Below are 23,144 nucleotides of genomic sequence, written 5' to 3' on the forward strand. Positions count from 1 at the left end.
TTAGCTAGCATTAGCAGTGCAGTTGTCCGCCGGCAGGAGAACGTCGCATCATCAGCATCACCGATTCTCAATGACAAAACATTACCCGAACCATTTCGTTTCCCTCGCAAGGTTACGAACAGCAACCTCTTTGACAGAAGATAAGTATGTTATTGTATTACATTTATAGTGTGACTGTTTCCTAAGTAGTCATTTGTTTTAAAGCCTGAACGAGCAGAGATGGCACTTGGCCTACTTTAGCATCATCTCTCCAACTGTCAAGAAAATTGAATTTCGACGTGTATTATTCATCCATATTGTTAATTACTCAGAATCCATGAACGAAACTCTAAGGATAAAAAAACAAGTGGTTAATTTCCTTCTAGACACAATGACAACTTCAACCTCCAGTGAATGACTTGATATTATGAAATTCTGTTCACATTAATATCTCAATGGAGTGAAGATTATCCACTCAAATGATTGGATATTAAAATAATATTTAGTTCACTTCTAATTATATCCATCAAAATGAATATAAATATCTTATCATCATTATAATTATAATTTGCAAATATGGGGGTTAGGGACATTGTCTCCTAATAACTTGTTTTCTTGTTAAAGATGAATCGCTGCTCCTTGGACAACAACAATTTTCCCTATGACAACAATGTCCTGGTTCTGGACATGGTGCTGGGCTCCCTTTGGGGACTGACCCAGCCCATAGACTGGGACAGTGTGGCCAAGCTAGTTCCGGGCTTCACTCCCAAGGAGGTAAATCTATAAATGATTACATCCATGTGTGATTTGGTTATGCAACAATACAAACTGGATTTTACAGTGTGCTGTTCGCTTTGAGGAACTGAAAAGCTCTGGAGGTCTTCCTCATCTGGACAACCAGTGTAACTCCGTGACAGCTGAAGAGCCTAACAATGGACTGACTACCATGCTGGAAACCGGTGAGACATTGCCGACAGGAAGTGGTCACATTGCCAGTAAAGTTGCAGTTCCCTGTATTCATTATTTCACCTTTCTAACAAGTTTTACTTCCTCTTTATTTACTATTTGCCTTGTTTAGTTTTCAAAATGTTTCACTTTACCTCCAAGGTGGAATGCAATCTGCTCCATGGGGCTAGTTAACTGCCATACAAGCGTAAAAGGAAGTTAAAAGACCCATCGCGTTCAGATGACCCAAATTTCACTAACAAGCTTTCTTTATGTATTTTTTGTGCCCGAAAATTAACCTTGCAGTCTTTTCCCATAATATAAATTAGTGTTTGAGTAATGGGTGGATAACTAATATACTTGGTACTCCATCGCCAAACTCAATATGCCGCCCCCCTCTTGGTGTGATGTCATCTACGGAACTGGAGCCAATTTCCCTGGATAGAATGCAAATGTATATTGTAAATATGAAAATGTGAATGTATATGTAAAACAATAGGAATATAAAACAATTATTTTGATCACATAATTGCATGTTTTTGTCTCCCTGGTCCATGATTGCTTTAAAACTGATATGGTTAACATCATGAGCAAAAAATGTATATTTCCGGACTTCCCTGCTCTTCCATAGGCACCATAGCCTGTGTTTCCTCATGCTCTTTCAGCTTTTCCTTGAAGGGTCTTAAGGAAAACATCAGTAGAAGAAGACGCAAAATAGATTACTAAAGGCTTGCCTTCTCTTTCTCGTTTTTAAGCGCAGGGTCTGCTCTTCTTTCTCTGTTTTTACACAGGTTCTGATTCAGTCATTCACCCCTTGACGGTGATCCTGATTTTCAAGATCACCTTTGGCTTGAGTTATTACATTTTTTTTCAATCCAAACTCAGACCAAAACCCCTGTTCAAAGTCAAAATCATTAAAATGATCCCCGCTAATTACACTGCTTTTGCCTGGTCCGTCAGATTTTGCGTCAGTCAATTTGACTCGAGAGATCCATACTTTTGTCATATTTCTATCATTTGGAAATATTTGCATGTTGACCCTGTATTAGTTGTATTGCTACATCCTGCAACATTGCATCTGGCAGACATTTCTGATCAATCCTGCAGAATTTCAGAATATGCACAAAAATAACTGGATTCGGGATGAAGATGCTACTAAAACAGATTCATCCAGGTCATTATATTCTCAGGGCATTCGATTGATTGCGACCGGACTGAAGTATGTTTCATCAGTTCATGCTCATAGACTTAGATTGTTCGGATTTAGTCTAGCAGCTGGTGCCAAAACCCCAACTATTTGTGCTCCAACACAAGTATATGAAATTGCTTTCAGTCTTCTGTAGGAGATGTCAGCAGGCTAATGCTGGCCTGCACTTCTTTTGGAGCTAAAAGTGGGCTTTACAAAATAAAAACAAGCCCTAAACACTATTGTTTGTATATATATATATATATACATATATACAAACAATAGTATATATGTATATATATACATATATATATATGTATATATATATACATATATACAAACAATAGTATATATGTATATATATACATATATATATATATATGTATATATATATATACAAACAATAGTGTTTAGGGCTTGTTTTTATTTTGTATTATTTTTAGGATGGTGGGGGAACCTGTAGGCATAATTTTTAGGTCCAGAATTGTGAAATAAGTGCCAATGTTGTCACCAATAAAGGGGCCCTTTAATTATGAAAATAAGGTAATGGTTACCTGTTATAACTCCAAGGTGAGATTTAAACCACAAAACAGGTTTGTGGTGTACTGGAGACATTATGTTTTCCAAATTTTTCGTTGCTTTAGTTATATTCTACTGTGTAGTCAGGCCTTGCATCTTTCAACTCCTCTTAGTTGCATTTTCAGTGCTATCATCATATAAAATGTTCCTCTTGGCTATCACTTATGCCCTTATGTGGCTGCATCAGAAAAAAACCCTAAAAAATCAATATAAACGATGCTCACAGTGCGTATTATGTTTCATTTGGAGGTTCAACCTCTGATTTTGTGTGGATTTTTCCTTGCAACACATCTTCAGTTGTGTAGCCTGACTTTGTTCGTTGTTTGGACTTTGGCAAATCAGGTCAGGTTGTGTGTCTCATGATGGGAGATTATAAGTAAGGTGCAGTCCACCTTGCTTTGTTAAAAAATGCAACCTTTTTCTCACTGATTTTGCGATACATTTCTACTTTTATATTTTTTGTGCTGCCAGGCCGTAAACCGTCACCTTCAGAAAGTGTTTGTGCTTTGGAGAAGAAAGAAAAAAGAGAGTAAGTTTGCATCTTCCTTGTTTTCACAGTGCAGATCAACAACACATTGACACTTGTTGGGGGGAGTAGAAAACATCGTGGTCTAAATTGCATAATCAGCCATGACACATGTGCATGAAATGTTTTTTTTAAAGGCTAAAAAACCACATTACTCATATACCTAATGACAAATATTAGTGTTAGCGTCACTATTTAATCTTTTTCTCCCTACATTTTTCCTTATTTCCATTCATGCTCTTGTTTTGTTATTTGATATTTACAATGTGCCCATTACAAAAAAAGATTTTGGACATTTCATCGGAAAAGAGAAATGTTACCAAAAAAAACGAGGTGTGTCTTCAGGTTATGTATTTTTTGCTCGGTCGCCAGTCAGAGTCTGGGCGGGCCACATCCACGCCCCACCTTCACATTCGTCGGCCTTGTGGCGATATCCTGGTGTCTGCAACTCCTCTACTGCAAAAAGGACAGATATAAATTCAAACTTTGAATTAGAAATGGCAACAGCGAAGATTGCATGTGCATGTACCAGCCAGTCTGTCCCACTAAAGGATAGGGAAAAATAGGGCAACTTATTGAATACAACGTCGGACTGCAATGGCGGACTTGCAGAAAGATCTACAGGTAAAACTTTACCATATATGGAGATATCTGCTAATATCACCAGATGTAAAAACGTCACAAATTGGTTAGACTCCATAGGTCTCGTTTGGAGGGAGTATGAAGGAAAGCAAGATTGTTTTCTAAATATCTCCGCCATGCCTCCATTGTTTGATTTAAAATTTTCAGGACTTATGTAAAAACAGGTGCCAATAGGTATGAAAAAATAGTTTTGCATAGTACAGGTAGTACCAGATGTTTTTGTGGCGATCCAAACTTATTGGGGGCGTGCCGCCACAAATAAATAAATGTACAGCAAACACTGCACACAGTTGTTAATCAATGATTCCAAATGTTCCCACACAGTCTTAACATGGTCATTCACGTGTGTGACGAGGCCAAGAACTTGAAGCAGGACTTCACATGTCCCAGAGACCTTCTCGTCAAAGAGATGCGCTACTTCGCTGAGTATTTGTCTGTGGACTCGCAGAGATGGGAGGAAGTGGACATCTCAGTTCATTGCGATGTTCAAATCTTCGACTGGCTCATGAACTATGTCAGGAGGAACTCATCTAAGGACAAACCTCGGCTCGGTAAAATCTACAAGTGATCTCGCAACACTCACACATTTCACAGGAGAATGCCTGAGCGGTCATTTGCACTTATGAACCGTCGTGATTTATCTGAGTGCTTGGTGGGTCACTGGCTGTGTGTTTTGTGTTGTTGGTTGGTCATGTGGTGTTTGTCGGTTGCAGAGCCCAGCAATGTGATCTCAATCCTGATCTCCTCCGAGTTCTTGAAGATGGACATGTTAGTAAGTTTAAGGGTTATTGCTGTAGATTTGTGGGCTTCTGTAACAAACAGAACATATATATTACTGTATATTTACACTTTTAGTTGTGTGTGTTTTGGTGGTAATTAGTTCTGATTTAAAAAAAACAAGAGGCTTGTTAATCAATGAATGTCTCCTACATGTGACTTGTTTGTGCATCTATACGCACATATATAACCCTATATATGTCTATCTCTCTCTCTCTCTGTATATATATATATACATATATATATATATATATATATATATATATGTATATATATTTATATACATGTATATATATATAGGTATACATATATATATATGTATGTATGTATGTATGTAGGTATATATATATATTCATATACATGTATAAATGTATGTATATATATAAATATATATATATATACATATATATATATATATATATATGTTGTACAGTACTGTATATGTAAATAACATTTTGCTGAGATCTATTCTGCATCTGTTTATGCACAGGTGGAGGAGTGTATCCAGTACTGTCACAAACACATGAGTGCCATCGTGGCCACACCCTGCAACATGAACTGCATCAACAGTAACTTGGCCTCACGGATTGCCAAGCTCTTCAACCACAATGAGGCAGACGACATCAGGGACAAAAAAGACAAGTTCAAGAGGTCAGTGGTGTTGGCTCTTCACTTCAACATTGATGTTTCAAATATTACCACCTGTGATGTAATCTTTGGTCAATTTGTTCATAATGTCACAGGGTAGGTTTAGTCGTACATTTGTTCTTTATTTCATGCACCTGCTGGACCAAAAACAGAGCAAGGCTTGTGTGATTTTTATTTGCATTTGTCTGAAATGACAATGACTCAATGACTGTCTTCTGCACAATTAAAATGCAGATCTTCTATACTTAAAACGTTATAATATGCCTTTCACGGTAATGAATGCATCTTAAATTCAGTTTTAGACATGAAGGAACAATTACAGGTATACAGTATAGCAGGGCTTCTCAACTAAATTGTTCTAGGGGCCAGAGTTCTCGGTAGCTAAGGACTTCCCCTCACTATTATTGATATTTTGTATATTTCAGAGAACCAGCATCCTCTGCAGTGGACATTTAATTTGTCTCTGTTTATTTTGTCAGCGTTACTAATTTCTGAAAGAAAATATCCCTGTGTTGCTGTTTTGAAGAAGCTACTGGAAAAAAATCTATTTAACAGCAGGGGTGTCCAAAATGAGTTTTAAGGTGAGACTTAAATGCTTCTACTGAGGTGGCATCTCGAACTGTTAGCGGGAGGGCATTCCAGTGGACGTGGACGTTTGTGGCTCACAGCATATTGTCAAAAGGAGTTAAACCAAAAAACAGGGAAGAATATATATGATACTAGTACTACTACCAATAATAATAATAGGGCTTGTAACCTACAACACAAACCTTACACAAAGTTTTTTATTTAACTATATACATTATGCTAAGTTTACACTGCAGGCCAAAGTGAACTAAATCAGATTTTTTCAAAATCTGATTTTTCCCAACTGAGTAAAATCAGACTCCAGTATAAACACACGCAGGCCCTAATGTGGCCCCAATGTCGCCTCAACATCACTTACACGCGCACTACGGTACTTGAAAACAAAGGAAGTTGACAGAATTCCGTAATTGAACAAGCAAGTTGCTTCTACATGAGAAAACATGGACACCACAGAACAGGAATTTAGTGGGTTTTGGGATTTGGCCCAAGTTGAATAGCTCGGCAGTATACATATTATTGTATTAACATCACATCTTGTCAAAGCATCTTACTGCTGGAAAATGTTGAGTGAATTGACTTATCACAAATTTATAGTGAAAGAAGTGTGAGATGAATTTCCAACATTTGTCCGGAAGGTTCAAATGTACTTAAAGAACTCGTATCTGATGAAGATAAACTATATACAAAATCTACCCTGTTGTTTTTTCTACTTATTGATATTACTTCTAAAACGTTAAAGATATAATAAGGAAACCTAACAGGTTAGAAAATTCCTAATAATCAAATGTAATGCTTTCAAATGATGCATTTTTCATTCATTCATTCATTCATTTTCTTCCGCTTATCCGAGGTCGGGTCACTGGGGCAGCAGCCTAAGCATAGAATCCCTGACTTTCTTCTCCCCAGCCACTTAGTCCAGCTCCTCCTGTACTTGTAAAGCGCTTTTCTACCTTCAAGGTACTCAAAGCGCTTTGACACTACTTCCATATTTACCCATTCACGCACACATTCACACACTGATGGAGGGAGCTGCCGTGCAAGGCGCTAACCAGCACCCATCAGGAGCAACGACGTGACGAGGCTGGTACTAGGTGGGGATTGAACCAGGGACCCTCGGGTTGTGCACGGCCACTCTCCGTCTTCCCAACGTGTCCTGGGTCTTCCCTGTGGCCTCCTGCTGGTCGGATGTGCCCCAAACACCTCCCAAGGGAGACGTTCGGGTGGCATCCTGAGCAGATGCCCGAACCACCTCATCTGGCTCCTCTCGATGTGGAGGAGCAGCGGTTTTACTCTGAGTTCCTCCCGAATGACAGAGCTTCTCACCTTATCTCTAAGGGAGAGCCCCGTCACCCGGCGGAGGAAACTCATTTTGGCCGCTTGTACCCGTGATCTTGTCCTTTCGGTCATAACCCAAAGCTCATGACCATAGGTGAGGATGGGAACATAAATCAACCGGTAAACTGAGAGCTTTGCCTTCTGGCTCATCTCCTTTTTCACCACAACGAATTGATACAGCGTCCGCATTACTGAAGACGCAGCACTGATTCGCCTGTCGATCTCACGATCCACTCTTCCCCCACTCGTGAGCAAGACTCCTAGATACTTGAACTCCTTCACTGATACCTTTTTAAATCAGATTATTCACACTTTTCAGTTTGGATTAGTCATGATTAATCACAGGTTATTACTTACTTGCATTGTTTAAATTAAGTTTAAAAAAAAAACAATATTTGGACACAAATACAGTTTTACTGTCAGAAAGTAATACAGGAATTTTTTTTGAATGCACGTAATTTATTTGTTTAAAACGTACAAACAGTTTTATCTAAAGTTCCATCGGGTTGTTTTTAAAGTGAAATTTACTAGCGAGCACATCAGTCAGAGTCTCATTACTCATCTTTGCACTGATGTGTGCATTGATCTGATCACTGACCTTATTACAACCAGCGCCAAATTTTAGGTAACAATCCGCGGTTAAGGTAAAGCATGTAAGGTCAAAATAATTGTGTTATTAACCTGGGTATGTACATAATACATGCAATATGTTCTGATTAATTGCATTATTTAACTCGTTATTTTTGACAGCCCTAGTTAAAGTGTCTGTTTCTTATTATCTGTACCCCCCCACCCCCAAATGATTAAATAAACATTTTAAAAAAGAGACAATTGACGAAAGTACAATATCTATTTTATCTCCTCAAGCAAACTGTTTCAGAAGAAGATTGAAAGTCTCTTTGACCCAAACTACCAGAACCGAGATTCACCAGGAAACGCCTCAACTCTTTACAGGTGAAGAAATAAACACTTTATCTATCTTAGATGTTGTTTTTACACACTCACTTTGGATTAATTTGGATTCATTGCTATTAACCCTGTGATTGATTGTAGACACGACAGTGGACATAAGGCTCTTTTCTCTTATGAGCATTAGTCTTAATGTCAAAGTTGCACATCAGTCGTTACAGTGGACGCTGTTGGCGCTTGCCATACACTGCCCCCTATTGGTCAGCTGTTATAAATGCAAAATAAAGTTAAATAGAAGACAACATACTGAGTGTTCCCTCCCGGTAATCCGGCTTCTTCCCACCTCCAAAGACATGCACCTGGGGAAAGGCTGATTGGCAACACTAAATTGGCCCTCGTGTATGAATGTGAATGTTGTCTGTCTATCTGTGTTGTTCCTCCGATGATTTGGCGACTTGTCCAGGGTGTAATCCGCCTTCCGTCCGTGTGCAGCTGGGATAGGCTTCAGCCCCCCACGTGACCCCGTAAGGGACCAAATTAGAAAATTGATGGATGGATACTCACTATGTAACTAGGTATACACAAAATCCATCCTACTTTCCAGATTGCTACATACTTTTGTCAAACTGTTTTGCTTTTATCAATCAATCAGTGCCTGGTAAAATGCTGACGTTATAGTGGGATGTGAGGAAAATCTGAAATCTAATTGGTTAAAAAAACACCTCCATTGCTAATACAGCTTAAGTGACAGTTGGCCAGCACTTTTGATTCCGATTACCCTGAGCAGATTACATTGACATGGCAACACACAGAAACTGAAATCAGATTGGAAAATACAATCAAACATGTACGAGAAGCAGCATGACATGCTACTAAAAGAAAATGATGGACTGTTTGTAAAAAAATATATATAATTTCATGGAAAAAATACTGTAATTTAAGTCAGTATGTAGGTCAATGCATCAAATTGTTTATGGCAGCAGAGAAGGTCTTGCTAACCCTGATAGTCCATCACTACTTACTGATACATTACTTGTAAAATTACCATTGCCAAAACATTCAGCATTCTGAATTCAGCATTGTTTCTCTCGTTGTATTATATTCAGCTGGTTTCAAAGTATTTAACTTGCCCAAAATAATGTCATTAACATTCCCTGTTTGGCGTTAGGTGTGGTCTGTGTTTGAAAATGCTGACTGAAGATACACAGAGGAAGATTTCTTGTTTGTCGGGAAAAATCAACATTGACTATCACGGAGAGATTGTCTACACCCACTCAAGGTATGGCATTAAAGTAGTTTATATTGTACTGTACTGCACTAGGGTAGCACGGTGGACCAGGGGTTAGTGCATGTGCTTGACAATATGAAGGTCCTGAAGTCTTTCTGTGTGGAGTTTGCATGTTCTCCCCGTGACTGCGTGACTTCCCTCTGGGTATTACGGCTTCCTCCTACCTTCAAAGACTTGTTCAGGGTGTACCCTTCCGCCCGAGTGCAGCTGGGATAGGCTCCAGCACCCATCGCGACCCAGAGAGGGACAAGATGTAGAAAATGGATGGATGAACTGCCGTACATGCGATTTACCTGCGTGTGTGTGTGCGTGCGTGCGTGTTTGTGTGTGTGTGTGTGTGTGTGTGTGTGAAGGCAGAAGAACTGGGATGCCAATGAATACATCAGCAGTCTCTATGAGGAGCTCAAATCCTGGGTCCTGGTCTACTGGAGAATCTGGGGAACCATCAACTGTCTTACTTGCTCCCGTTGCCAACAGGTTTTTTGCACGCGCAAGTGTGTGCGTGTGTGTGTGTGTGTGTGTGTGTGTGTGTGTGTGTGTGTGTGTGTGTGTGTGTAAGAGAGACTAGGAAGGGCTATAAAGGTAACAAAATATGTTTTTGTATATTGGTGTAGGAGTTTGTTTGTGCAGAGCTGACCCACTGCCAGTACCACCCAGAAAGTGTGATGTACCCCTGCACGGGTTCTGACAAAAGCTGGAATGGAGCAGGAATCTATCCGTGTTGCAACCAGACGGTACTCCGCTTTGACCCCACTGGTATGATAAAGGTATGGAAAATAGCAACTTATATTTGATCATGTCCATGTGAGCACTGTGAGTTGAGTTTTGGAATGAAGACGTATGTGTGTTCATACATTCAGGGTTGTAAGATGCGAGATCACATCGTGAACGTACCAAATGAAGAGAACTGCGACGAGGTCTCTTCCGCCCACACCAGAGTCCTCAATGATCTGCTGCTGCACCGCGACGCAGTGTGTGCGCCTATATCACTGCCTGCTGATGGGTCAGTGGAACACTTATAGTCTCAACCTCCAATTTGCTTTTGTTTTTTAAAACTTTTTTCTAAGTGTAGAAGGACGTTAGGGACTTTAAAAATTAAAAAACAATAAAACACTAATGTATCTTTAAAAACAGGTGGTCATTACTCTACTTCACATACTGTAATTTCTACTGTATGTTATTTGTTTTTTTTCTCATAACTCTCTCTCTCATCTTTTGAAAAAAAACCCAGCAACTCACAGACATTTATTTAATTCTTACTCCTCTCGATGCACGATAGTGCTTTAAACTGTAATGTATTGGCATATTTTTTAACTAACATTTTGTGTGTCTATCAGATCTGAAGAGTGCCCAAACAGTGCAGAGAAGGACTGTGACGTCTTCTTGGAGCCAACACTCCTTGGACCCCCTAGAGCAGAAGGCAACACTGTAAGTATTTCCCACATTCTTTTTTTCTCTAACCCTTTTCCCTTCAATTTCTGACATTTTCCAACTCTTTTTTTTCAAAGTTTTCTCTTTTGAAAAACTGGAGTCTTCAACTGGTAGGACTTCTCCCTTTATTGATTGTGTCTGTCCAAATAACAAATGAAATAAATGCAGTTGATTATTTTACGGTGGCTTTGTATCAAAACAAGTACCATGGAAATCTCCTTTGAGTCAACACTGTCATACAGTAAAATTAATATCACCGACAAACACACCAAAATACTAAGCTTTCCCATCCTATCCTTATAGTCCCAAACATTTGTTTATTTCTCCTATGTGAACTACCAGGCTTAAAAAATTAAATCTTTAAAACAAAAGCACCTTTTCTACCAAAATTCAAGGAACATTTTCTACCAGAATTTCCACCGCACCTGAACAGGTATGTTTATACAAACCAGGCTGATGATATATGAGTGTGTGGCTCATTTTAACATTGATTTTATAGAAATCAGCTAATAGGTCTGTTAAAAAAAAATACAACGTTAGTAAGATACAAAACAAGACGATTCAAAAGCAAAGTGAAATGAGATTGACCAAAAAAATGTTTAAACTGTTCAATGTCTCCTCAGAGAATAATGGGGGCCAGGCGATTCCTTCTGGTCCATTTCCACTGGAACAACACATTACAATTTCAAAAAGTACTTGGAGAGCGCAGACCTCCACCTGCTATATTTAAATAGTAAAACAGTCCCCAATCCAGACAGTGGTTCGCGAAATGAAAGAAACACAGTTAACCCTCTTGTCAGTCATCCACAATCTTTGTCATTTTGGGTGGAGTACGGGCCACTGGCACACACACACACACACACACACAACCGTTTTATTACTGGTTGTGGCAACCTTGTCCACCATTGCACTTTGTATGCTACAGCAAAACGTCTGTCTTTGTGTGTTCGCAAATTTTCTTGATGGATGGTCATTATTAGGGGTGTGGAAAAAAATCGATTCGAATTTGAATCGTGATTCTCACTCTGTGCGATTCAGAATCGATTCAAATTTAAAAAAATATTTATTTTTTTATTTTTTATCAATCCAACAAAACAATACACAGCAATACCATAACAATGCAATCCAATTCCAATTCCAAAACCAAACCTGACCCAGCAACATTCAGAACTGCAATAAACAGAGCAATTTAGGAGACACAAACACGACACAGAACAAACCAAATGTAGTGAAATAAAATTGAATATCATTAACAACATAATCAATATTAGTTTTAATTTCAGCATAGCAGTGATTAAAAATCCCTCATTGACATTATCATTAGACATTTATAAAAAAGAAAAAAAAAAGAAAAATAGTGTCACAGTGGCTTACACTTGCATTGCATCTCATAAGCTTGACAACACACTGTGTCCAATGTTTTCACAATAGTTTAATAGTTTTAATAGTTAAAAAAATTTGCAATCAGTTGATAAAACAATGTCCTTTACAATTATAAAAGCTTTTTTTCTTAAAAAATCTACCACTCTGCTAGCATGTCTGCAGACTGGGGTAGATCCTGCTGAAATCCTATGTATTGAATGAATACAGAATCGTTTCGAATCGGAAAAATATCGTTTTTGAATCGAGAATCGCGTTGAATCGAAAAAATCGATTTATTATCGAATCCCGACCCCAAGAATCAATATTCAATCAAATCGTGGTACACCCAAAGATTCGATGCCCTAGTTTTTATATATAAATCACTTCTTGGTCTGGTTCTGGCTTATTTGTGTTTCTATATGTGTGAAGATTCCAGTCGCTACAGCTTAAAGTACCAGTAGAGTGGAAAAAACAAGTTTACTTTATATGCTTATTTGTGTTTCATGGTATCCATTAAACATGAAACACAGTAAATGAAAACATGAAAATATTGAAATACAGTAAATTGAATTTACTATTCGCAAAGTATGTGAAAACACTGCTTAAACATCACAAAATGCCGCAAATTCACAAAGCCATTTTGAATATTGCGCTCTGAATACTTTCGGATATTTTCCTGGATTAACATCACAGTAGTAACGCTTCTGTACTCTGACAATGTTATCAGTCACACTGGAAATATGCAAATATTAGAAAGAGATGTGGCGTTCATCATTCACAATCCTTATGTAAGACAAGAACACATATGCTTGGCTTTTTTTATGCATTCGAAATCAAAAATAGACAACACTTGATTCAACAGATCGAGGGACCTCTTTTGCGCTCATTAAACTCTTTAAAAACATCCAGAAGCCACCAACAATATTCCATTAACATGTAGTAACTTGAGAATTAACCAAATATGAGTAATATTGTTATTATAAGCGCCAATGCAGACAAACTATTTTAGCACCGCATTGATAGCAGTGAGCTAATGCTAGCTTATGCTGCTATTACTCGGCTGCTTCTGCTTTGTCTTAAACTTGCTAAAATTAAATTCTAGATTATAATTCATGCAGCTCTCACCGGGTAGTAGACGAATGTGTCTATGGCAGTCTGGTTGACATTGACGTCCCGAGATTGTGAAATGGACCCCATAAGACGCTTCCTGCATGAACTTTTTTAACCCTTTGTGAGGATTGCGATTGAATCTTTATCCAAACGGAATTATGTGAGCGTCCCGTTGGTCAGCATCCTAGCGAGAGTGGAAAAATTACAGCAAGTGTTGGTTTTATTCTGTTTTGTTTTTGTTAGTTTGTATGTTCAGCACCTGGCAATGCTGTGGATACTAGTGTCCCATCCATCACTCAATTTTCAAAACTTATTGCTCATCCTCTTTGTGTTCGGGCTCAAAAATATAAGGTCCTGGATCATAATTTTTCCAAATGTAATAGTTGTTGGTTCTCACAAAGTCTGCTTGATTATTAGCATTGTTGCTGATAGGGAAAGGGTCTTTGGTTCCTTGCGGGACGTCACGCAATCACGTGACTGGGTTCCTCATTATAAAGTTAAAAGTTAAAGTTAAAGTACCAATGATCGTCACACACATACTAGATGTGGCGAAATTATTCTCTGCATTTGACCCGTCACCCTTGATTATCTCTCAAAATGGCTCGGGAATCTCCTTGAGATTGTTTCTATTTTGATCATATCTCTGCAAACTTTGGAAGTCTTTTGGTGTCATAAATCAGACATACATGATAATAGCTTTAATATGGATGCAACTTATTTTTCCACTCTACTGGTATTTTCAGATCATAGCACATCCTTGGCGTGGTGGTACCAAGAGCCAACACAAATCTTGGTTAAAAAAAAGCCTTCAGATATACTGCTCCCTGGTTTTGGAATGACTTGCAAGAGGATCTGAGATTACCTGAGCTGATCTCTTTCTTGTCCCTCCATTTTAGAGGGTGGAGAAAACAGTTTTATTGGGCTTTGTTCTTGTTTTCAAACTGTTTTTACTGAACATTTCCTATATCTTTTACTTATCGTGTGTTTTTAGGTTAATGTTATCGCTTATATTTTGACTGTGGTTTTTGACTGCCGTTTTTGTAGTTGTTGTGTATATTTCTGTAAGTTTGTTTTGCTGTCGTCTTGCCCAGGTTACCTGGTTAAATAAAGGATATTTTTATTGATTGATCATTAGCTCCAACAGACGAGAGCATTAACAATGTCCATTACTTTGGCTCTCGGGTATCGTCATTTAAAAAGTGGATACATCTAGTTATGCTATCTCCCACAATCGGAGTAGTGGGGGAGAAGAGTGGACACTGCCAGTTGTGAGCAACAGAAAGAGAATTTTGACAACTTGGAAAGACTATAGAAGGAGGACTGCTGCTAATGGTGTCCATTGGTGGAAAATAATGTTATTCCTGTTTGGAGTTATAAGCAATTGCCGGCAAGTAAGACCAGATGTTTTTAGATGGAGCTCATAGGCTCCACTATGGCATTTGCTACACCAGCTAGCGGTGGGTAGGCTCTTAACTCAAATGATGCTTGCAACCTAAAGCATAATAAAATACTTTTAAGCTGGCGTACTTACAAGTTGAGGTACCACTGTAACTAACTAACAAACCCCAACAATCGCATAACTTTTTGGTGGAGGTATTAAACGTCAGTGCTAAGCATCACAAACAGACAGTGGATTTTATTTCGGCGTCAGCTAATTGACTGGTTAGCACAGCATTAGCTTCACTCGACTAATTATTTTGTTTTTCATCCATCCATCCATTTTTTACCGCTTCACTTGCTTAAAGGTCTTTGCAGGTCTGAATTGTTTCCTTGTATTTTTTCTGCATTCCGCCAACATGTTCTGTGCAATTAACTCCTCCATCCGGCCCCCCTATATGTATGCCTTTAGCCAAGACCACTTTGTTGTCATTGGTCACACTCCCAAGGACTTTCGAAGGGCTGGCCAATGTTGCCGAGCACCAACTCCTCATTTTAACCCTTTAAAAAAGCTAAACAAAGTTACCTTTCCCTCAGAACCAAACAAATATGTTCTTGGGGGCGGCATGTCTCAATATGCTAACATAACGATAACAATAGAACGATAGAACATCCGAAGCATAGCAGGGGAGGGGCCAGGCCTGCAAAATTTACATGGGCATAACCATATAAGTAAGTCAGACACTCATTAAGGTCAATGCAACCTTGACTTAAACATAATTTCCTACTCTTTTCACAACTTCCATTTATAGTTGACCATGTTCAGATCCCTGATGTGGGATCTGAACCGAGGATGTCGTTGTGGCTTGTGCAGCCCTTAGAGAGACTTGTGATTTAGGGCTATATAAATAAACATTGATTGATTGATAAAGTCAACATTGTCAGCCACCCTTTTTTGTTTCTTTGTTTATACAGTAGGTGTATAAGTACTGCTCTGACAACCAATGCCTTTTTCACTTCTTTCTGTCTGTTGATTAGACCATCAGCCCATAAATTTGTCTGGCACAGTTCCCCAAATATCTGTGTCCCCAGTCCATGTGCTTATTCTATCAACCAATCAACCTTCTTCAGCACATTCTACCCTGAAAAAGTTTTCAGATCTTCACTTGCTGTAACTTTTCAGGCCTCTGGAGGAATTAAATTTGTTGGAAACACACTGTAGTTTTTCAAACAGGATAAAAGGGGCTAAGATGTCACAACAAAAATTTACATCAACTGGCGACAACACTATGAGATCTAGTAAAACAAAATGTTGCTATTACAAAGATAACAATGCTCAATGCCAGGTGTTTATTTAGCAATATGTTTATTTTTGTGGTTGAGAACTAATGCGTGTCATCATTTTGTCTTAACTTAGCAAAATACCACTTTCTATTTCTAGAGGCAGCAGTCTCAACTGTCAGAAGACGAGGAGTATACTACAGGGTCAGAAGTCACTGAGGATGAGGTGGGGGATGAAGAGGAGTTGTCCAAAAAACAAGGTGATAGCACTGTTTATATACGCGCAGTCGCAGATTGTCGTAAAAGACGTTTGGATTGTTTTGAAAGGGTAGTGTGTAAGAGAAGCCATCTATGTCAAATGTATAAAACCAGAGGAGGGGGTTTGCTACACTACATATCTCTCACATACAATATACAAAATATCAACCGGACGTTGGCACTTTTGGTTTCAGGTGTCCTCTCATTATAGATACAATTGAATGGAATATTAACCCATGTTGTTGTACTGGCAGAAGTCTCACTTTGTTGTGTCTTAATAGCTGTTGTTGTTTTGCACTACATAGAACAAAACCTTTCTTGTCTACTTACAGTTTACTTACCCATTTACAGTGTACAACCTTGTCAAATGATATAAAACCATGCGTTACTCACAAAGATTATTATTTTTTTAAGACTAAAACCTTATGGTCTGGTCAGGTTGATAAGAAAATTAAGTACTAATCAAATTTACTGCTTAAGAAGGGACTTATAAATAACTGACGAAAAATAAATATACATACAATTATGTTGTGCTTTAATAGATAACTTAAATTAATAATGAATGTGTTTATTAATTAAACTTTTAATAAAATTAAAGTGCAAATAAAAATTCAGCTCCACCACTTTAGTCATATTTTTTGCGCTTATGAAACTACTCTATGACTGGAGTTCCAGACTCCTTCTGTTTGTCTTTACTACATCAAGTGGTGGAAAAGTGCATTAGAACTGAGTACCGTTGCGGCCCAAACGGACCGCAGCTGAGAACCGGACCTTTTTTGGCGGCCCTCTAAAACAATCTGAATAGTGCAGATTTCATTAATTTAATGCCCAAAGAATAGCTGATAAATGAGAAAATTCACAGAAAATACCAAATCAAACAACTTGTTATTTCAAAACAACCAACTACTTTAAACTTGTAAAATTGCAACTTTTTTCTTGCAAAATTGTAACTCCATGCTCAAATATATGTTGGTTTGTTTCATCTTTTCAGGGTGGTCCCTTTCACCCTGAGACTTTCATGCCTGTTTCAAAATAATAATAGAAATATATTGACATTAATGGAAATAAAAAGCAGAATGATCTCTCCGGGTACTGCGGCTTCCTCCCACTTCCAAAAACATGCACCTGGGGATAGGTTGATTGGCAACACTAAATTGGCCCTAGTGTGTGAATGTGAGTGTGAATGTTGTCTGTCTATCTGTGTTGGCCCTGTGATGAGGTGGCGACTTGTCCAGGGTGTACCCCACCTTCCGCCCGATTGTAGCTGAGATAGGCGCCAGCGCCCCCCGCGACCCCAAAAGGGAATAAGGGGTAGAAAATGGATGGATATTTAACACAGTAGTCCTTCTTCCAAAGTTGTGACAAGTTTAAAATTAACTGGTACTCCGGCTTCCTCTCACTTCCAAAGCCATGCACCTGGCGACAGGTTGATTGGCAACACTAAATTGGCCCTAGTGTGTGAATGTGAGTGTGAATGTTGTCTATCTGTGTTGGCCCTGCGATGAGGTGGCAACTTGTCCAGGGTGTACACCGCCTTCTGCCCGGTTGCAGCTGGGATAAGCTCCAGCACCCCCCCCGCTAGCCCAAGAGGGACATGCGGTAGAAAAATTGATGGATGGATGAAGTCAACTGAGATAGGCTCCAATTTACCCTTGACCCTAATGAGTGATATACTAGTATGACTGTTGAGTAGAAAATAGTGAATTTCGTTTCTTAACCAGCAGATGGCGCCAGAAGTCCTTCTAACATATGTTGTTTGTGTGTTCAGCTGCCAAGAAAGCCAAAAAGAACAACAGAGCTTTGAAAAAACAAATGTCCTCTCCTAACCTCCACAGAAAAGTCAAACCAGAAAAAGTGAGTCACATTCCTCAGTGCATCAACACCTATGAATATATATATAATCATCACAGTTTCTCATGTTCACTCATTGACTTGACACATTGTATAAATGTATTATTCTTTTTCCAGCAGCTGTGCAAGGACAACACTCCTTTCACGTGAGTTATTTTCACTATGCTGCCATTATCCATCCACCATTACTGTAAGCGGTGTTGAACATTTCTTTAAAAAGTGTATTCATGAAATGTTAATAACCTTATTTTCAACATTTCTAAAGGGGACCGATCATTGCAAAACTAACTGTTGCCACCTATTGGCACCTGTTTTTGTGTATTTGGGATCTGCATAAGTCTCGAAAATTTTGAATCAAACCAGGTGATATTTGTAAAACAATCTTGTCGTCCTTCATATATCTTCCAAACGAGCTGTTTGGAATTTGCCCAATTTGTGATGTTTTTCCCAAGTGTGACATCGGCAGATATCTCTATATATGGTTAAGATTTACCCGAAGGGCTTTGCGCAAGTCTGCCATTGTAGTCCAATGTTGTGGTCAATAAGTTCTTTATTTTTCTCCATCTTCTTGCTGTGGGGCAGACTGTCTTGTACATACACATGCATCCTTCGCTGTTGTAATTTCTAATACAAAGTACCGTAAATTTCAAACTTATACCTGTCAGTAGACTCGCTATGAAAAAACACAAAAAATTGCAACATGGCTGACAGGGTAGAGACGCAGTCGAAGTGGACTGAAGAGACAGTCAGAAAATGACTCTTAAGATGATCTGTAAACATTATATATGCAACATTTTCAACAAAAAAAACACCATTTCATGTAATGTAGACCACAAGGAAGTGTTTCACATGTAGAAAGAAAATCATAGGTCCCCTTTAAGTAATTTTTCTTGAGGCCAGTTGTTCTCTGCTTGGTTACCACACACCAATGTTTCACTAGCTGAAGCCAGCCTGTCATGTTTGGCTAATCTCACAACTTCAATCTGATCACCCTTTGTCAGTTGATAATGATATAATATATACATACGGTATAGCTCGGTTGGTAGAGCGGCCGTGCCAGCAACTTGAGGGTTGCAGGTTCGATTCCCGCTTCCGCCATCCTAGTCACTGCCGTTGTGTCCTTGGGCAAGACACTTTACCCACCTGCTCCTAGTGCCACCCACACTGGTTTAAATGGAACTTAGATATTGGGTTTCACTATGTAAAGCGCTTTGAGTCACTAGAGAAAAGCGCTATATAAATATAATTCACTTCACTTATAATAGAATATTAAATACTGACCAGATATGGCAATGCATATGGGAATCACCTCATAACATCACAAAAACATACTAGCTTTTGCAACACTGCAATTTTACTGAATTGGAAAGCAAAGACACGACCAAGACTGTGATTAAGTGACTTGATGCTTTTTATCCAGTTAGAAAATATAAAATAATCTCTCAAGGGGGTCTAGGGATAAATTATTTTTCATCTGGAACCCTTTACTAACTTACTTTAATGGACTCAAAACTAAGCCTAATTAATATTCCAAAGAAGTCAGTAATATTGGATTATGTCGACCCATCTAATTCAATGAAGACTACAGCTGTGATGTATTGTATACTTTATGACCACTATTTTTATTGTGTATTAACACTTACACTGTTGTAGCAACTTGCTCTCCTTTCACTTGCCTTCTTAATTTCTTAATTTTTCTGGCTTGGTGCCCTCTTTGGTTTGTGGGTGGAGGGGGAGGCCCTCTGCCTGTGAGTTTAGTTGACATTGTTCTAACATCACATGAGCATTGTTTTTGTAGTATGTCTTCTATGTACATACAGTATATATGTATGTACCATCTACCTCAGTGGTTCTCCAACTTTTTTCACCAAGTACCACCTCAGAAAACACTTGGCCCCCCAAGTACAACCGTGATGACCAACATTAAAGGCCTACTGAAATGAGATTTTCTTATTTAAACAGGGATAGCAGGTCCATTCTATGTGTCATACTTGATCATTTCGTAATATTGCCATATTTTTGCTGAAAGGATTTAGTAGAGAACATAGACGATAAAGTTTGCAACTTTTGGTCGCTAATAAAAAAGCCTTGCCTGTACCTGAAGTAGCAGACGATATACGCGTGACGTCACGGATTGTGGAGCTCCTCACATCTGAACATTGATAACAATCAAGGCCACCAGTTGCGAGAGCGATTCGGACCGAGAAAGCGACGATTTCCCCATTAATTTGAGCGAGGATGAAAGATTCGTAGATGGGGAAAGTGAGAGCGAAGGACAAGAAAAAATTTAATAAAATGAATAAAAAAAGATGAGGGCAGTGGGAGCGATTCAGATGTTATTAGACACATTTACTAGGATAATTCTGGAAAATCCCTTATTTGCTTATTGTGTTACTAGTGTTTTAGTGAGATTATATGGTTGTACCTGTACAACCTGAAGGTCGGCCCCGCACCTTTCTTCAGGACCAGTCGACGGGTGGTGGCAATGCCCATCGCTGCCCTTCGCAAGGGACCCTCTTCGAAACACGATCTTTCGAAATTATTGCTGCATAATACACTGTACTTTGTGTGTGTGGTCCAATCCAACCGTGTTCGCTTGACCGCCCTGTTCCATAGTAAAGCTTCACCGTCATCTTTCGGGAATGTAAACAATGAAACACCGGCTGTGTTTGAGTTGCTAAAGCTGGCCGCAATACACCGCTTCCCACCTACAGCTTTCTTCTTTGATGTCTCCATTGTCCATTGAACAAATTGCAATAGATTCAGCAACACATGTCCAGAATGCTGTGGAATTTCGCGATGAAAACAGATGAGCCAATAGCTGGGAACGATGCTGGAACAAAATGTCCAGACCGAGACGTTTTAGCCGTATATTTCGGCGCGAAATTTAAAATTGCAATTTAGTAAACTAACTTGGCTGTATTGCCATGTGTTGCAATGTTAATATTTCATCATTGATATATAAACTATCAAACTGCGTGGTCGGTAGTAGTGGGTTTCAGTAGGCCTTTAAATACATCAGCTTCGTAGGCTTGAATATTCATCCAAAACAAGGCAGAATTTTTATTTAAAAAGTATATTTTATATGTTTGGCCAGTATGATATTACGTACAGGTTGAACAGTAATATTGTGTTTGAAAATCCAATTCAGTGATTCTTTAGCGTACCCCTAGATCAGCGGTCGAGAACCTTTTTGGTGGAGAGAGCCATGAAAAACAATATTTTAAAATGTATTTCTGTGGGAGCTATATCAACTAAATGCGGGCATTTTTTAAGTAAGACCAACATTTTTAGAGTATAACAAGACTCAAATTATTTTTAATAACATTTTTATTTCTTGAACGGGTGCAATAGATAACGGATAGATGGATTAAAATGCATGAGAATGTTTTATCTTTTAAAAGTAATTTTTAATATCGTGATTACCAGCGGAATTTTTCATTACTTATCATGTTAAGCAATGTCAGCTAAGATTTATCTGACAGCCAGATACAGTCATTAAAAGAGCCACATCTGGCTCTAGAGCCATAGGTTCCCTACCCCTGCCCTAGATAGAGTCCGCGTACCACAAGTTTAACACAGTTTGGCAATCACTGATCTACAGTATGTGTAGACTATATGTACGTATGATTGCTCAATCCATGCTCAGTAAAAAATATAGAAAACAAAACAATTAAATACAAAGGCTCAAAACAATCCACAAGTCAAACCCACCAGTGACTATTTTTGTAGATTTTAAATCATGCAATTGCTCCTCTTGCACGTAATTTATAACAACCACCACATTGCACAAAATAAATAATCTAAACAAGTCCAAATAAGAGTGAAGCAGCAGAATGGAAGCGATGAAACAAGCAAAAATATATGCTCCTTATTAGCATAAGTAAACAATGTCCTTATAAAGACATGAGACTGGAATAAGCAATGCATTGTTGAGTTTTGATCCAATGTGGAATGTATTTACTGTACTCACCAATAATGAACAATCCTGAAAGATGCCTGGTCGTCAAGCTAACGCTACAGCCACATTTCCGTTTGTTGTGGCGCCGCTTCATCTACCCTTGTACGCGTCTATGTCTTATTATCCTGAATTTATCTTGCATTACCGACTTAGAGTAAATTAAATGTGTTTGTGTGGAGGGGAAAGGAAATGACTACAAAAAAAAGCTGCTTATTTCTGGGAAGTAAATGCTGAATTTGTGAATATTAAATGTTACTCTAATAAGCGTTGTCATCTACAACACAAAACTATAGTTTTGTTTAAATATTGAATTACATATTGACCTACATTGGATTTTGTTATCATCCTTAATGTATGAAACATCATATCTGTTGTTGCAGAGTGAGTGTTCAGAAAAGTAAGTGGGACAGTTCTCGCTCCCTGCGGTACAACCAGGATGCTCAGAGGGAGGAAGGTAAACGAACACGCCGAGCCCATTCAAAGCATTTTTATTTAACCTCAGATTTGTTCCCTTACCAGACCAGCGCCGTATGGCCGAGATCGTCAGCTACCTCACCAACATGCGCTTTGGTGGCCAGGAGCTGAACAAGGCCAAGGACACTAAAGAGGTTTGGCAAAAACTATTTTTACCAAAGAAGGAAGGAACTTTGTTTTATGATAATCTTGAATGAGTCTGTGTGTGTGTGTGTGTGTGTGTGTGTGTGTGTGTGTGTGTGTGTGTGTGTGTGTGTGTGTGTGTGTGTGTGTGTGTGCGTGTGTGCGTGTGCGTGTGTGCGTGTGCGTGTGTGTGTGGTCACAGCCAGCAGGCGGAATCTACTCCCGACTGGAAGTGCAGTTCAAGAGCACCTCTCAGAGCAGACAAAGTTTGGAGAAGACACCAAGGTAGGTCAAATGATGGATGAACTACAAACAGTATTTTCTTCTCTACTCATGGTTGGTGACACACCCTGTGGTGAAGTGACATGCAAGAAGCATGTATCACATGTTCCATATTGATTAAAACGGTATTATAGCTATAAGCCACGAGGGTCGTTCTCCAGGGGGCGCCACAAGGATGAGGAGGAAAAAAAATAGATGCATATGAATTTGCACCCACTATTGAAGCAAGAAC

General features: G+C 38.8%; 1 protein-coding gene across 4 annotated transcripts in view; it reads left to right on the top strand.

The window, feature by feature from the left end:
- Positions 1–23,144, top strand: part of sanbr (SANT and BTB domain regulator of CSR) — a 27,748-nt gene continuing 4,604 nt past the window's right edge. The window contains exons 1-20 of one of the 4 annotated variants that reach the window (XM_061910950.1): positions 1–144; positions 604–753; positions 821–938; positions 3,161–3,218; positions 4,182–4,408; positions 4,571–4,629; positions 5,125–5,285; positions 8,073–8,159; positions 9,283–9,393; positions 9,756–9,879; positions 10,017–10,169; positions 10,263–10,405; positions 10,740–10,830; positions 10,911–10,943; positions 16,124–16,223; positions 17,990–18,075; positions 18,190–18,218; positions 22,414–22,487; positions 22,553–22,641; positions 22,837–22,915. In XM_061910950.1, coding sequence (XP_061766934.1) covers positions 604–753; positions 821–938; positions 3,161–3,218; positions 4,182–4,408; positions 4,571–4,629; positions 5,125–5,285; positions 8,073–8,159; positions 9,283–9,393; positions 9,756–9,879; positions 10,017–10,169; positions 10,263–10,405; positions 10,740–10,830; positions 10,911–10,943; positions 16,124–16,223; positions 17,990–18,075; positions 18,190–18,218; positions 22,414–22,487; positions 22,553–22,641; positions 22,837–22,915 — 1,972 coding nt within the window. In that variant the 5' untranslated portion in view covers positions 1–144. Of the gene's footprint in view, positions 145–603; positions 754–820; positions 939–3,160; positions 3,219–4,181; positions 4,409–4,570; positions 4,630–5,124; positions 5,286–8,072; positions 8,160–9,282; positions 9,394–9,755; positions 9,880–10,016; positions 10,170–10,262; positions 10,406–10,739; positions 10,831–10,910; positions 10,944–16,123; positions 16,224–17,989; positions 18,076–18,189; positions 18,219–22,413; positions 22,488–22,552; positions 22,642–22,832; positions 22,916–23,144 lie in introns of all 4 variants that reach the window. The other 3 variants (XM_061910951.1, XM_061910953.1, XM_061910952.1) reach the window with 3 other exon arrangements.

Source organism: Nerophis ophidion, linkage group LG09 (genome assembly GCF_033978795.1).
Source record: "Nerophis ophidion isolate RoL-2023_Sa linkage group LG09, RoL_Noph_v1.0, whole genome shotgun sequence".
Classification (NCBI taxonomy): domain Eukaryota; kingdom Metazoa; phylum Chordata; class Actinopteri; order Syngnathiformes; family Syngnathidae; genus Nerophis; species Nerophis ophidion.